At 41.6% G+C, this 13,209-nt stretch overlaps 1 protein-coding gene across 1 annotated transcript; it reads right to left on the bottom strand.

The window, feature by feature from the left end:
• Positions 1–125: 125 nt before the first annotated feature.
• LOC114006500 (DNA replication licensing factor MCM3-like) lies at positions 126–8,966 on the bottom strand. Its single transcript, XM_027769067.1, has 7 exons — positions 8,710–8,966; positions 7,617–7,811; positions 7,002–7,210; positions 6,222–6,352; positions 940–1,178; positions 249–433; positions 126–139 (listed from the first exon to the last, which is right to left on the bottom strand). Exons 1-7 carry the CDS (start codon positions 8,964–8,966, stop codon positions 126–128), a joined length of 1,230 nt encoding a protein of 409 aa, XP_027624868.1.
• Between the last annotated feature and the right edge of the window lie 4,243 nt (positions 8,967–13,209).

Genomic DNA, 13,209 nt, shown 5'->3' with positions numbered 1-13,209 from the left:
TGCAATTGGCCTATAACAAAAAACCCCCCAAAAAAAAAAAAAAAAAAAAAAAAAATCACTGTCTGGGCCAGTAGTGTGGTGGTTAAGGCACTGGATCCCACAAGGCCAATGCCATGCTCTGAATTCTAGACCCAGTGGCCTGAAAAACATGCCAGGCACATGTGCATGCATGCTCAGAATTCCAGGAGGAGAATGGAGGAAAGGGGACTTTAGCATGGCCATCCCCCTTGGGTCTCCTGATCCAGTACAGAGACAGCCACTGTATGCAAACACAACTTTTACAAAGCCATTCCCACCCTCAAACCTGTTAAAGGATGCCCAGACCTTGGAACGGGTTTTACTGAACTTCTTGATTTTGGCTATATCCTCAGCAGAGAATGAAGGCTGAACATCCTTGCTCATTTGCTTCACATTGCAGGCAATCAGAACAGTCCTGGGACAAAGAGGAGAGGAGAGTAAGAGGAAGCCTGCTCTAGTCAATCCCTAACATCAGCAGCTAGTATCTACACAGCAGTAAGCCTTTTTAGACTATTAAACTAGACCAGCCAAATGGGAGGGGAGTTGAACAACTGATTCTCTCTGTCCATAACCTACATACACTGATCACGCCCCACCTCTGGAAAGTACTGATTTCCTACTGACCCACAGCACTTCAGAGAGTAGTATATATGAGAAAGATTGGGAATGACTTGAAAAACTCCCAGGTAAGCTATGGGGTTGAAACTGTGTCACGAATAATTTCCACTTTTGGCATTAGATGAAAAGTATATCCAGCTTTATCTGATAAAAAAGAGCTATCAGAGCACCTCATCTCTCAGCCAGGTAGAATGCTCCACCTATCAGAAATAACTCTCTGACTATAGCGAACTAGAAAAAGAGTACTACCAGAAATGGAAGCTACCAACAATATTCTAAATAACCTCATAGCAGACCCTTTACCTGAAATTCCCTGAGGTGTAGCCTCCCTTTTTTCCAGGAAGGCAACGATAAGTCCCCACCACCTGGACTCGATCACCAGGCTTCACTTTATCTACGAGATCATCATCCAGAATAACATCCACAGAGCGGGGAAGCTGGCCAGCTGGGGCTTTCTCTGGCATCTCCTGAATGGTGATTATCTGGTGGTCCTTATAGACAGAAAGGCCATATTCTGTCTCAAGGGGATTGTTCTCTTCATCCTGAAAAAGACACAGAAAATAGTTATCTGTCCTGTCTTAAAAACACCACTGTCTGGGACTAGCAGTTGGCATAATGGCTATGTTGCTGGACTTCCATGTAGTCAACTATGGTTCGAGTCCTGGACCCGGTGGCTTAAACTCACACCCGGCGCCATGTGCATGCATGCCCAAGATCCCGAGAGAATGGAAGAGAAGGGATTGCGGCATGGCCATACTCCCTGGGGGGTGACGTCTCACTGTCTCTGCGTTTCTGGCAAGTACATGTGCCTATAGCAAAAAACTCTCCAAAAAAAAAAAAAAAAAAAAAAAAAAAATCACTGTCTGGGCCAGTAGTGTGGTGGTTAAGGCACTGGATCCCACAAGGCCAATGCCATGCTCTGAATTCTAGACCCAGTGGCCTGAAAAACATGCCAGGCACATGTGCATGCATGCTCAGAATTCCAGGAGGAGAATGGAGGAAAGGGGACTTTAGCATGGCCATCCCCCTTGGGGATGCTTTCTCCTTTCCTTCTGTCTCTCTCTGATGAATATACACACCCTATGACAATAATTTTTTAAGATGATTTTTGCTATAGGGCATGTGCACTCGCCAGAAAGACACACACAGAGAGAGAGAGAGAGAAAGAGACAGAAAGTGAGAAATCACCCCCATGGAGATGGCCATGCCACAATCTCTTCTCCTCCATTCTCCTCTTAGGATATTTTTAAAATAATTATTTTATTTAACTTTATTTATTTATTTTAATTTGACCAGAGAGGGCAGAGTAAGAGAGAAAGACTGACCGAGAACAAGAAAGCAAGCCACCAGGTCCAGTACTTGAACTGTAGTTGGCCACATGGGAGTCCAGTGTCCTTAACCACCGTGCCACCTGCTGGTCGCTCCCCTGGATTTTGGGCACGCATGCACATGTGCTTGGTGTGAATTTTAAGCCACTGGGCACAGGACTCAAACCACAATCAACTACATGGGAGTCAAGCAACATAACCATTATGCCATCTGCTGGTCCCAAATAAATCTTTAAAAAAAAACAAAACAAAAAAAAAAAAACACTCTCATCTGTTATAAGAAACAAATATAATTCAAAGATGACCTAAAAAATTTAGTATGCAGAAACAAAAAAAGACAAATATCTCCTCTAGCTTTTCCACCCCTCACTCTGTTCTCATAACAAAACATTCAATGGAACGGGCAACCCATAGTCTAAACAGGCCATGATTATATTAATATCTAAATTAAGAATCTTATTTCCCCTACTAAAGCTGAATTTATGATTACACTCTGAAGCAGATTTTCTTGTCCTGAGTAATACTCAATAGAAAGGTTTACCTAAACCCATGCATTACCAATGTTCAGCTACATTATTCCTAACAACCAAAAACTAGAAAGTACCCATATGTCATCAACAGTAGAATGGTAAATCAATGTGGTGTATTCACACAAATGACTACTACACAGATAGAAACATATGAAACATACCTATATACAACAGGGATGAATATCACGAAATGCAATGATGAGCCAAAAAAGCCCAACACTGAAGGGGTTTAATTAAAATAGAAAAACAGGCAAAATAATCTATGCTTTTAGACATCAGAGAATTATTCAGATAGTGGTTACCCTTGGGCAAACAGGGCTTTAAGAGGACTTCTGATGCTAGAAAGGTTGTTTTCTAGTTTGGATATTAGTTATACAAGTATATTCAGTGTGTAAAAATTTATCAAGTTACACTCTAATGTAAGTTTCCCTATATGAGTACTAAACTTAAATAAAAATACTTTGGGGGTAAAACAGGGACACATCAATGAAACGCAATGCTTTGAGAGGCTGACCCACATGGACAGGTTCCAGATTCACATCCAGAGACCTCCCTGAGTATACAAGGCACACAACTGCCCATGATCTAGGGCTTGTTGAGAGTGGGAGTAGATCAAAGCTTAAGAACCCTGTTAGGGGTGTTGGTCTCTGTTAGGGACCAGCAGATGGCATAATGGTGACATCACTGGAATCCCAGACCCAGTAGCTTAAAATTCATGCCAGGCATGTGTGTGTGTGTGCATGCATGTGTGCCCAAAAACCCAAGAGCAGAATGGAGAAGGGACTGCATGTAGCATAGCCATCCCTCTCCCCAGGGGTTGATCTTTCATTTTCTGTTTGTGTGTGTGTCTCTCTCTGGTGAGAACACACACCCTATACCAAAAATATCCCTCTCAAAAAAAGAAAAAGAAATTTTTTAAAACAAAGGTTTTACTTCCTTGATATTTTAATTTTCTAAAAACAGCACAGCTATTACTTATTGAGTGCCAAGTACTATGCTATTTAATGAAATTACCTCATGTAAGTATCACAGCAACATTTTTTTTTTGAGAGAGATTTTTGCTATAGGGCGTGTGCACTTGCTAGAGAGAGACAGAGAGACACCCCCAGGGGGAGGGGGCCACAACAACTTTCTAAAGCAGGTATTTTTCATACTTCACAGACAAGGAGCTGAGATTAGAAGAGGTTAAATAAGTTCCTCAAGGCCATACAGTAAATAACAGATATAGGACTTTATACAGATATAATCCCAAAGCCTATAGTCCTAAGCATCCTACTAGCCAATCTCCCAGAGACTTGGTCCAAGGTATTTCAGTTCTCAAAGAAAAAAGCTTGGCCACAGTAATCAGTAGAAGGAACACTTCCCGACAAAGAAATTCTAAAAAGTAGAGACCTTAATGAAAAAGAGAACAGGAAACTTAGAAAATGCACAGGCAGGTCAACCCTAAAGCCTAGTGGTAAATGGAACTGAATCCCGTCATCATCATCATTATTTTAAAACTAACTATTCAATTCTTTTTTTATCATTATTATTATTTTTTCATTTGCTACAGGGCATGCATATGCACCAAAGAGAGAAAGAGTGGTGGGGGGAAGGGGGCCAGGGAGCAAGAAAAGCAAGTCACCAGGTCCAGGACTTGAACCACAATTAGCTACATGGAAGTCTAGCACCTTAACCATCACACCACCTGCTGGCCTCTCTCAGTCCCATTATAATCCTGGTCTCTGTGTGAGTACGTATGTGCATGCTAACAATTCTAACAGGATGAAAAAAATGGACAAGGGATTGTAGTGTGGGTATGCCCCATTAAGAGGAGTGGAGGTTGTCTCTCTAAGGCAAGCACACATGCTCTCAAAGTTAAAACAAAACAAAACAAACAAAAAAAGGAGGTGGGGAGAGGGTCAACTGGTGGCATGGTAGCTAAGGCACTGGATGCCCACAGCGCTGACTGTGGTTCAAGTCCCAGTCTTGGAGACTTGAAAAATCATATCGGGTATGTGTGCATATCTAAAATCCCAAGAGGAGAATAGAGGAGAAGGGATTGTGCTGTAACCATCCTCTGGGGGGAGCAGGGGAACTTCCTCCCTCTCCCTTTCTATGTCTCTGTCTCTCTCTCTCTCCTGTAAGCACATGCACCCTATGGCAAAACCTAAAAAATAAAGAAACAAATAAGGAAAGAAGAAATCCAACTGCAGTCGCACTCCCTGGTAAGATGCTGTGATCCACAGGCTGCAATCACAAGGGAGTGTTTGACTCTTGTCCTGCCATCCTGGCCCAACCTAAAGGCCAGGGATGGTGGCCATGTGCCTATAATTCTAGCAACCCAGGAGGCTAAGGCAGGAGGAGCCAGAGCTCAAGGCTGGCCTGCGCAACCAAGTGAGTTCCTGTCTTAAAGAGCAGGGCACGGTGGGACACACTGTGGTCCTGGCTGGAAAGCTGAAGCAGGAGGATCAAGATAAAACAAAACACAGAAGTCAGTGCAATCAACTTGAATTAATCCTTACAGCTGTCACTACCTAGGACCATAAGCAAGTCACTTAACTTTTCCAAATCTTCATAGACAAAATAAATCTAAAGTATGTATCAGTTATAATTTTAAGATATTCACTCTTGCTTTAGTTGTTTACATGTTTGATTTCCACACCAGCTAATAAGATTAAAGACAAGAATAGGGTCTTAATTTATACATCTCTGTCCTCCACAGTGCTTAGATACAAAATCTCTCAATTAAACTTTGATTGTAGGGGTATGTTTTTAGAATTAGTTCAGACATCAAGTAATCAATATTAATGATTTTGTGTCTTATTAAGAAAGCCCTACATTGTCCTCAATTCAGATCCATTTAAAAACTAAGAACAGGGGACCAGCAGTTAGCATAATGGCTGTTGCTGGACTTCCATGTAGTCGACTGTGGTATGAGTCCCAGACCCGGTGGCTTAAACTCACGCTGGGCACATGTGCGTGCATGCCCAAGATACCAAGAGGAGAATGGAGGAGAAGGGATTGCCGCGTGGCCATCCTTCCTGGGGAGTGATTTCTTGCTTTCTGTCTCTGTCTTTCTGGTGAGTGCACACGCCCTATGGCAAAAACCTCTCCAAAAAAAGAAAAAACAAAAACAACTAAGAACAAGCAAAATTCTTTTTTATGGCAGCCTATTCTCAAACACACAGTGAAAGTGCAAAGATCACAAAACAACATTATGGCAAAGTATTTTCTATTTTACTTTTAAAAAGCAGATTATGGGACCAGTAGGTGGCATGGTGGTTAAGGGCGCTGGATTCCCACATGGCTGAGCGCAGTTCAAGCATTGGACCTGGCAGCTTGCTCTCTCACTTTCTCTCTCTCTTTCTCTCTCTGCCTTATCAAACCAATAATAATAATAATAATAATAATAAAGTTAAGTAAAAATTTTTTTAAAAAAAGCAGATTATAAAATTATATAACTTTGCTAAAAAATCTATGCAGATTAAATGACTTTTTCTTCTTGCAACCATTCCACAATTTTCCAAATTTCCTGAAGTAAATATTTACTCTTTTTTCAAAAAATAAGAACTGAGCTTTCCACATGAAACTCTAACCAGCAATCAATATTTCCTTTGGATTAATATTTACTTTTCATTCAATCTACTTCTAGAAAGAAAGAAAATTTTCAAGTATTATATACTTGAATTAAAACAAGTATTTTACTTCAACCCCCCAAAAAGCCCAATCGAGCCATCCTCCTCACCTTGGTGGGGTAAACAGAGCTGGAGGGAAAGGCCATTAGGGTAGTGAGATCAGAATAACGTCGCTCTATGGTCTTCTTGGTAGCAGGACAGTAGTGGACACTGCGGACAACTTTGGGCCGAACCAGAGAGCCTAGGAATTGAAGACACACATATAATCCCACCTCATCCAGACAGAGATAGACGTGGGATCAAAACCCAAGTAAGATTATCATAATTCCAAATATTGTTCTTCCAACTGGGTTATGCTATTTCAATACCACCTGTTATTTATTCACTTTATATTTACATACAGAACATCACCATGTCCATATAAAATTACAAGTACCACTGATCTCCCAAGATCCTGTGAGGAGAATGGAGGAAAAGAGATTGTGGCATGGCCATCCCCATGGGGGGTAGTGATTTCTCACTTTCTGTCTGTCTCTCCAGCAAGTGTACATACACCCTATAGCAAAAATTTCTCTCTAAAAAAAAAAAAAAAAAAATGAAAAAAAAGTACCACTGATCTCAACTAAAAAAAGTAGAGGTTCATGGCTGGAATGAACAGACTGCCAGGAGATAAAATTTCCAGAGTTCTTGGCAGAATTCCTCATTCTGCAAGCACAAGGGTTCACTCAAGGACCTCCTAATTATTGTGCATACTCTGAGTTTTACCCAATAATTTCAATACTTTGCCTTTCTGAAGCCACATGCTACCCAAATCTATTTTGCTTCTCCTGCTTCCCAGCTTCCCATCTATCCCATCTCCATTTCCTTAGTGCTCCCCTTTACCCACTCACATTTAGTGACAATGCCCTCCACACAGACTACACAGCTGAGGAAGCAGGAAGTAAGAGTCCGGGGGGAGACGTGCTTGGAGCCAAAGCTGCCCTCCAATCCAATGTAGAATTCCTCATACTGTTTGGCATAAGTAGCATCAATGGAGGCCACAAAATCCTTTAAGGCCCGCTGGAAGGCAACTAGTTCTTCAAAAGCATTGCTCAGCAGGCTACATGTCAGAAAGAGACAGAATAATTAGGCAGATAGAGCAAAATTCAAAAAAGCTGACCCTTAAAATGAAGAAGACATTTTTACAACAAGGGTAAACAGAGAAAATTCAGTTCCTACATTCTCCTGACAGCCTGCAAAACTCAGTAAAACATATCAGAACTGAGAATCAACTAAAATTTAACTTATCGAAGACGTAACAATGATAATGAGCTAAGCATTAGAAGGATGAATATTTAAGGAAAACTTCCGCCACCCAATTTTGTTGGGGGGTTGGGCTGTAGAGGCAAGGAGGGCTTCTAGGTCAATCCTATTTCATCGAGGTCCTCTCCTGGGATGCCTGTTCCAATCCAAGCAAGAGAGGGGAGTCATTGTCATTTTAGAGCCAGGAAATCCTGGTCACTCACCGGTTAGCCCTTTTCTCGTTTTTCCTGCGCAGGTCATTCACATTGACGATCAGACGGTATTGGTTATCGCTGATCAGCTCTCGAACTTTGCTCTGATAAATTCCCTGGTCTTCCTGCAAAACACCCACCACATATTGCAAGAGACTCAAATTCAAAAATATGTTTCCAAACAGAAGCTCTCTCAGTAGATAATTAAGTCAGTCTCTGCAGCATAACTGATCAGTCCCAAGTACACATTCATCAATGTCTCCCAATTTTCTCCAAATATCTGCTACACGGAGACTAAGAGTTATGATGACTTCCCATATCATCAACAGCTTTCCCATGTGCTGTCATTTCTCAACATCAACTGAGTAATTAAAATGAACTCTCACTGTCTAGCAAAATACCAAGTACACCTTAAATATACAAAATTAAAATATAAACAGTATCTTTAAATTCACACTAAATCAGCTCTTCATTTACAACTTACATGCAGAATATTATTTTATTTCCCCAATAATCTATACAGTACAGAAAAGGCTCTCAAATTCAGAACTAAAGGAGGAGACATGAAGCTATTTGTTAACATCACCAACCCTTCACCAAATCTGACCAGAAAGTGCAGGTGGCTAAATGAATATCCCTAATTACTGCCACCCCAGTCTTCATCAGTGGTGGAAGAAGTCTCAGAACTGTTTGTCTCAGTTGGCCATTTAAGTTTACAGTAAAAGACTGGTTAATGATAACAATGCATCATAAAACCTTCATATGGGAAGGAAAATGTTTTGTGGATCATTTTGTTATTTTGTATGTAGCAATTTAACTTGACCCAAAATCTGTCACAGAATTTTGAGACCCATTGAAACAAAGTTTCATGAGAAAAAACTTTTTTAAAAAAAGATGCTTTATCAACATTCCATGGCTTCGTATATTAGGTTGCACATTAAGACCCTCCTTACCTGCATACAAGTCACTTTTTAATCTGCATTTCATTAGGCATTGAAAAGAAAGCAGCTACATCAGGCAGTCTTTCCCTCCGGGGAGGAAGTCACTAAAATCTGAGCACCCTGCCGTGAAGCCGGTCTCTACCGCCCACAACAGTTCCTCCTACCCGTATTCAGGTGACTGGTGAGGGGGAGGGCGGACACTGCCATTCAGTCGCACCCAATGGAAGCCAGTCGCCTTTCGCGCGCCCGGGCTGGCACTTGTACTTCGGAGATGGCTCTCTGCGAGTCCACCTACAGAACGGCAGTGACCCACTGCAGCGCTGGGGGTTAAGAGGTCGCGGGTCGGCTCAGCCACTGCACAGCTGGAGGCCGGGAGGTCAGGCTGCCGGCGGTGCTCGTCCAACACCACGGTGCCAGCCATGCCCGCTACCCAGGACTGCCTCCTCCAAAGCCGCACCGAGAGTCGGATGACTCCGCCCCGGCGCGAAAACTTCCGAACTTTTCCCGCCACCAAACGATACCTCGAGGAAGAGGCGGGGACGCCGAGAGCCGAGCACATTCTGATTGGCTAAGCCCTCTGAGCGAGACTAGCCAGCGTCCAATCGAGAGCTGCTGCTTCCTCAGGCTTTCCGCCCGGCGCTTCGCGGTGGCGGGAAAAGTACCTGCGGAGGGGGGCGCTGTTTCTCCCGCCCTCGTTCCGCTCCAGCCGACCGGAGCACTAGCCGAGGGAGCCCAGAGGCTCGCGAGCCGGTCTTCCCGCCGCTCAGGGAGCGGGTCGGAGAAACAGGCAAGCGCAGCATATTGGGAGTTGTAGTCTTTCCCCTCTCCCGGATGTTTTGTAGGATTTTTTTCAAACGATAGTTTCCTGAAGAGCTGCGAAGTGAGCCTATTCAGCCCGGAGGGAGAGCTTTGCTTTTAGTGAAAGTAGAGTAAATGTCAAAGAACGGGGATTTATGACGTAGGGAGATGAAACATAAAAGCAAATCTTTTAAAACTATGTCCCAAACAGGGCCCTCTAGGTGGTGTGGTTGTAACGGGGTTAGATCTTACATGACTGTCTGTGATATTCGAGTCCTGAACTTGGATTGAAAAACACCCCAGTGGGTGATCGTACCCAAAATCCGGAGAAAAGAATGGAAGAGAAGGCATTGCGAGTACTCATTACCCTCGAGGGGTGCTCTCTCTCTACCCTCCCCCGACACCCTCTCTCTGTCGCACACCTTCAATAGCAAATGAAATAATAATAATAATTAAAAACTAATTTTAAAAAACTGTTCAAAACAGAGCTGCTCTCAAGCGGCAACTACAGGAAAGGAATGTATTCTGACAATCATTGAATTAAAAGTAAAATATCATTTTAGGGAAAGGTTGTTTCATATAAGGCCCGTTTGCTATCAGAATACTATTGCCAGAGATACCCCATTTTTAAGGGGGTAGCAGAGTAGGATGAAGTGGAAAAATAAAAACAAACTTCTGGTATGTACCTCTGTACAAAATTCTGGACATAATTTGTACACCATCTTACTTACAAGCAGGTAAACTGAAGGCTTTCTTGCCTTGGAAAATGAACATAGGATCCAAAGTAAAGTTAGTTTACTGAAAGACAAACTCAAGAAAAAAATATTTCATGGCACTTAAAATAAATTGTGGATCAGTAATTAAGTTATAGCAAAGCTGAAATTAATAATGATTTAAAAATCAAATGCATGTTCAAGTTTTTTTGTTTGGGTTTAGTCCTTCCTGGTTGGTGAGAGTTCACATGTGTGTAGTTTATTTATTTTGTCCATGAAGGAGAGAGAGAGAGTACCCCCAACAGGGTCTCAAAGGCGTGATCCCAGATCATGGACGTGATCCCTAGCATACTTAGTGAAGTCTCCAAATAGGAACCCAGAAATTTCTCATGTGGGTCAGCCCCACAGAGCATCACATTTTACCTCTGTTCCACTGTCCTCCATCTGACCCATTGGTTTGGTATTTTTTTAAGTATAATTACATACTAAAAATGTGTACAACCTATGTGCATAGCTTAAAGAATTTTTTTCTATATCAGATGTCTAAAAGTTTATCCAAAAATAGAATTAAAGTATAAATTTATTGTGGTACTATTTCTTGGAAATCCATATAACCAGTTATTGCACAATAAAGAACATACCCCTTACCCCAGCATGTATTTTTAATTTTACTAAACAGAAGACAAAATACCAGGTTACCCAATACAACACCCTAATATAAGACATCTGGTGACTCTTATGTATGAAGTTTTGACCAACTGATTATTAGCTTATCTTCGAAGGTCTCCAGGACTTACTGCATGCTGATAAGTATTCTAAGTATAATCTGCCTAAACATCTATTAGTATGTGTATACATATTTCTGGTTATCATTATCCAGTTTATAGTTACTGTATGTCTTGTGGTATCTTTCTGAGCAGATAAAATGGTCTTTGGTCAAACAAAACAAAACAAAACAAAAACGGCCCATGACTTGACTGCTTGCTTTTATGTCTGTTATGGAAAGAAAAATAAATTCTAGAATGAGGAGCCTGTTTCCAATGATATAGTAAAAGATAGTTACTTAAGAATGTCCTTATCACTTGATTATAACTCTTATTTTATGAATATAGTAACACAATGCTGATGATATTCTCTGTTCTAGAAACAGCTTGCAATTAACACTGAATAAACCAGGAAGCTTTGTTCAAATCAGCAAAAAAATCAAGTCATTTGCAATAGAAAGTCCGAAGAATAGCAGTCTGGAAACCACATCTTTGATTCTAACATATTTTTATCTGGGCTTCGGTTTCTTCACATATGTCAACCAATGAAAGAAGGCTGAGGCAAAAGTGAGTAAATCAAAATGAATTTATTTGGTACAACAAGACCAGTTGCTAGGACACACAACATCCAAGTTGCCCTGAATAATGTATACAAAATCTTACAAAAGTTAGGGTGAATTTAAAGGTGAAATGTCTCAAATAGGGAAGGGGGAGAATCAGAAGTCTTACGTTGATCAAAGCTATAGCAAAGGGTCTACCACTTTCTACTATTATTAAGAAGTGGCTGGCTGAGTGAGACCAGCAGTTAGCATAATGGCTATGTCACTGGACTCCCATGTAGTCGACCACGGTTCGCGTCCCAGACCCAGTGGCTTAAACTCACACCGGGCGCGTGTGCGTGCGTGCCCAAGATCCCAAGAGGAGAGTGGAGGAGAAGGGATTGTGGCGTGGACATCCCTCCTGGGGGGTGATTTCTCACTTTCTGTCTCTCTGTCTCTGCCTTTCTGGCGAGTGCACGTGCCCTATAGCAAAAACCTCTCAAGAAAAAAAAAAAAAGAAAAAGAAAAGAGAAAAAGAAGTGACTGGCTGAGTTATATGACGAGGGGAGGAGGATGACCTCATAGCCATTTTGAGGTCAGCTTAGAAGCTGATATTGTAAAATAGTTTAAAAGGACAAAGGATGGGTTTATTGCTCAATGCAAGTAAGTCATTCTCTTTGGGAGAAGGATGGGCTTGATAGTTGGATAATGGTTCATGACAAACTTTGTCCAGGAGTGTTGTTGATCTCCAATCTTCCTATGATAAGAGAGTAATTAATGAAATCTCAGGGAGGGTGCTGGAAGCAAGTGTTCTCTTCTCTGACACTCTCAATCCACAGGCTGATAATGAAATATTAAAGCAAAATTCTTCCCAATGAGAGAGAAAAGGGATCAAAGACATGTGTATATCCCAAGACTGGCCATCTTTGGAATGCCTGGGTCCAATCTCCTAAGCTACCATCCAGCTCTATTTTGGAAGAATGGGTTCTTTAAAAAAAATTTTTTTTGTATATATAAAATGAGGAAATTGAATTAGAAAATCTCTAGTAATCAGGCTAGCTCCATGTCTGGAGGTTAATGCAGCAGGATCCCACATGACCAACTATACAGTTCAAGTCTATATTCAATGGCTTGAGAAAAACACTGGATGTGTGTGTGGGTGCCCAAAATCCTGAAGGGAGAAAGAAATGGAGGACGAGGATTTGCCATTTGACCATTCCCTGTGGGGGTGCTTTCTCCATTCCCTCTCACTGGCAAGTCCATGCACCTTTAAAAAAAAAAAAAAAGGAAAGGAAGAAATCTAATAATTGATTCTATTTTTAATATTCCATGAGCTTTTGGTGACTTTGGAAAGTACATAAAAACCATTTCACTTAATGAATTAATCATGATCTTTATTAATCATAAAGACTTAATTTGCCTTAATGTCATCATCTTCACATCTTTTTTTTTTTTTTTGAGAGGTTTTTTTTTTTGCTATAGGGTAGTTTTTTTTGCTATAGGGTAGTTGTGAAGAAGGTGAGAAATCACCCCCCAGGGGGGATGGCCACGCCCCAATCCCTTCTCCTCCATTCTCCTCTCAGGATCTTGGGCACACATGCACATGCGCCCGGCGTGAGTTTAAGCCACCAGGTCCGGGACTTGAACCACGGTCGACTATGTGGGAGTCCAGCAACATAGCCATTACACCAACTGCTGGTCCCATCATCTTCACATCTTCAGACATGAAAGACACACAGATACTTAATTGGTACTTCTTTCTATCTTTCATTAGGGCATGAGATCTTTAAGCTGCAAAAACACGTTTTCATTGTTATCCTCCTGGCCTCCAAATTGTCCAGACTGAGAGA

This window comes from Tupaia chinensis, unplaced genomic scaffold (genome assembly GCF_000334495.1).
Source record: "Tupaia chinensis unplaced genomic scaffold, TupChi_1.0 Scaffold148470_1, whole genome shotgun sequence".
Classification (NCBI taxonomy): domain Eukaryota; kingdom Metazoa; phylum Chordata; class Mammalia; order Scandentia; family Tupaiidae; genus Tupaia; species Tupaia belangeri.
This window is presented reverse-complemented; position numbering and strand designations above follow the sequence as displayed.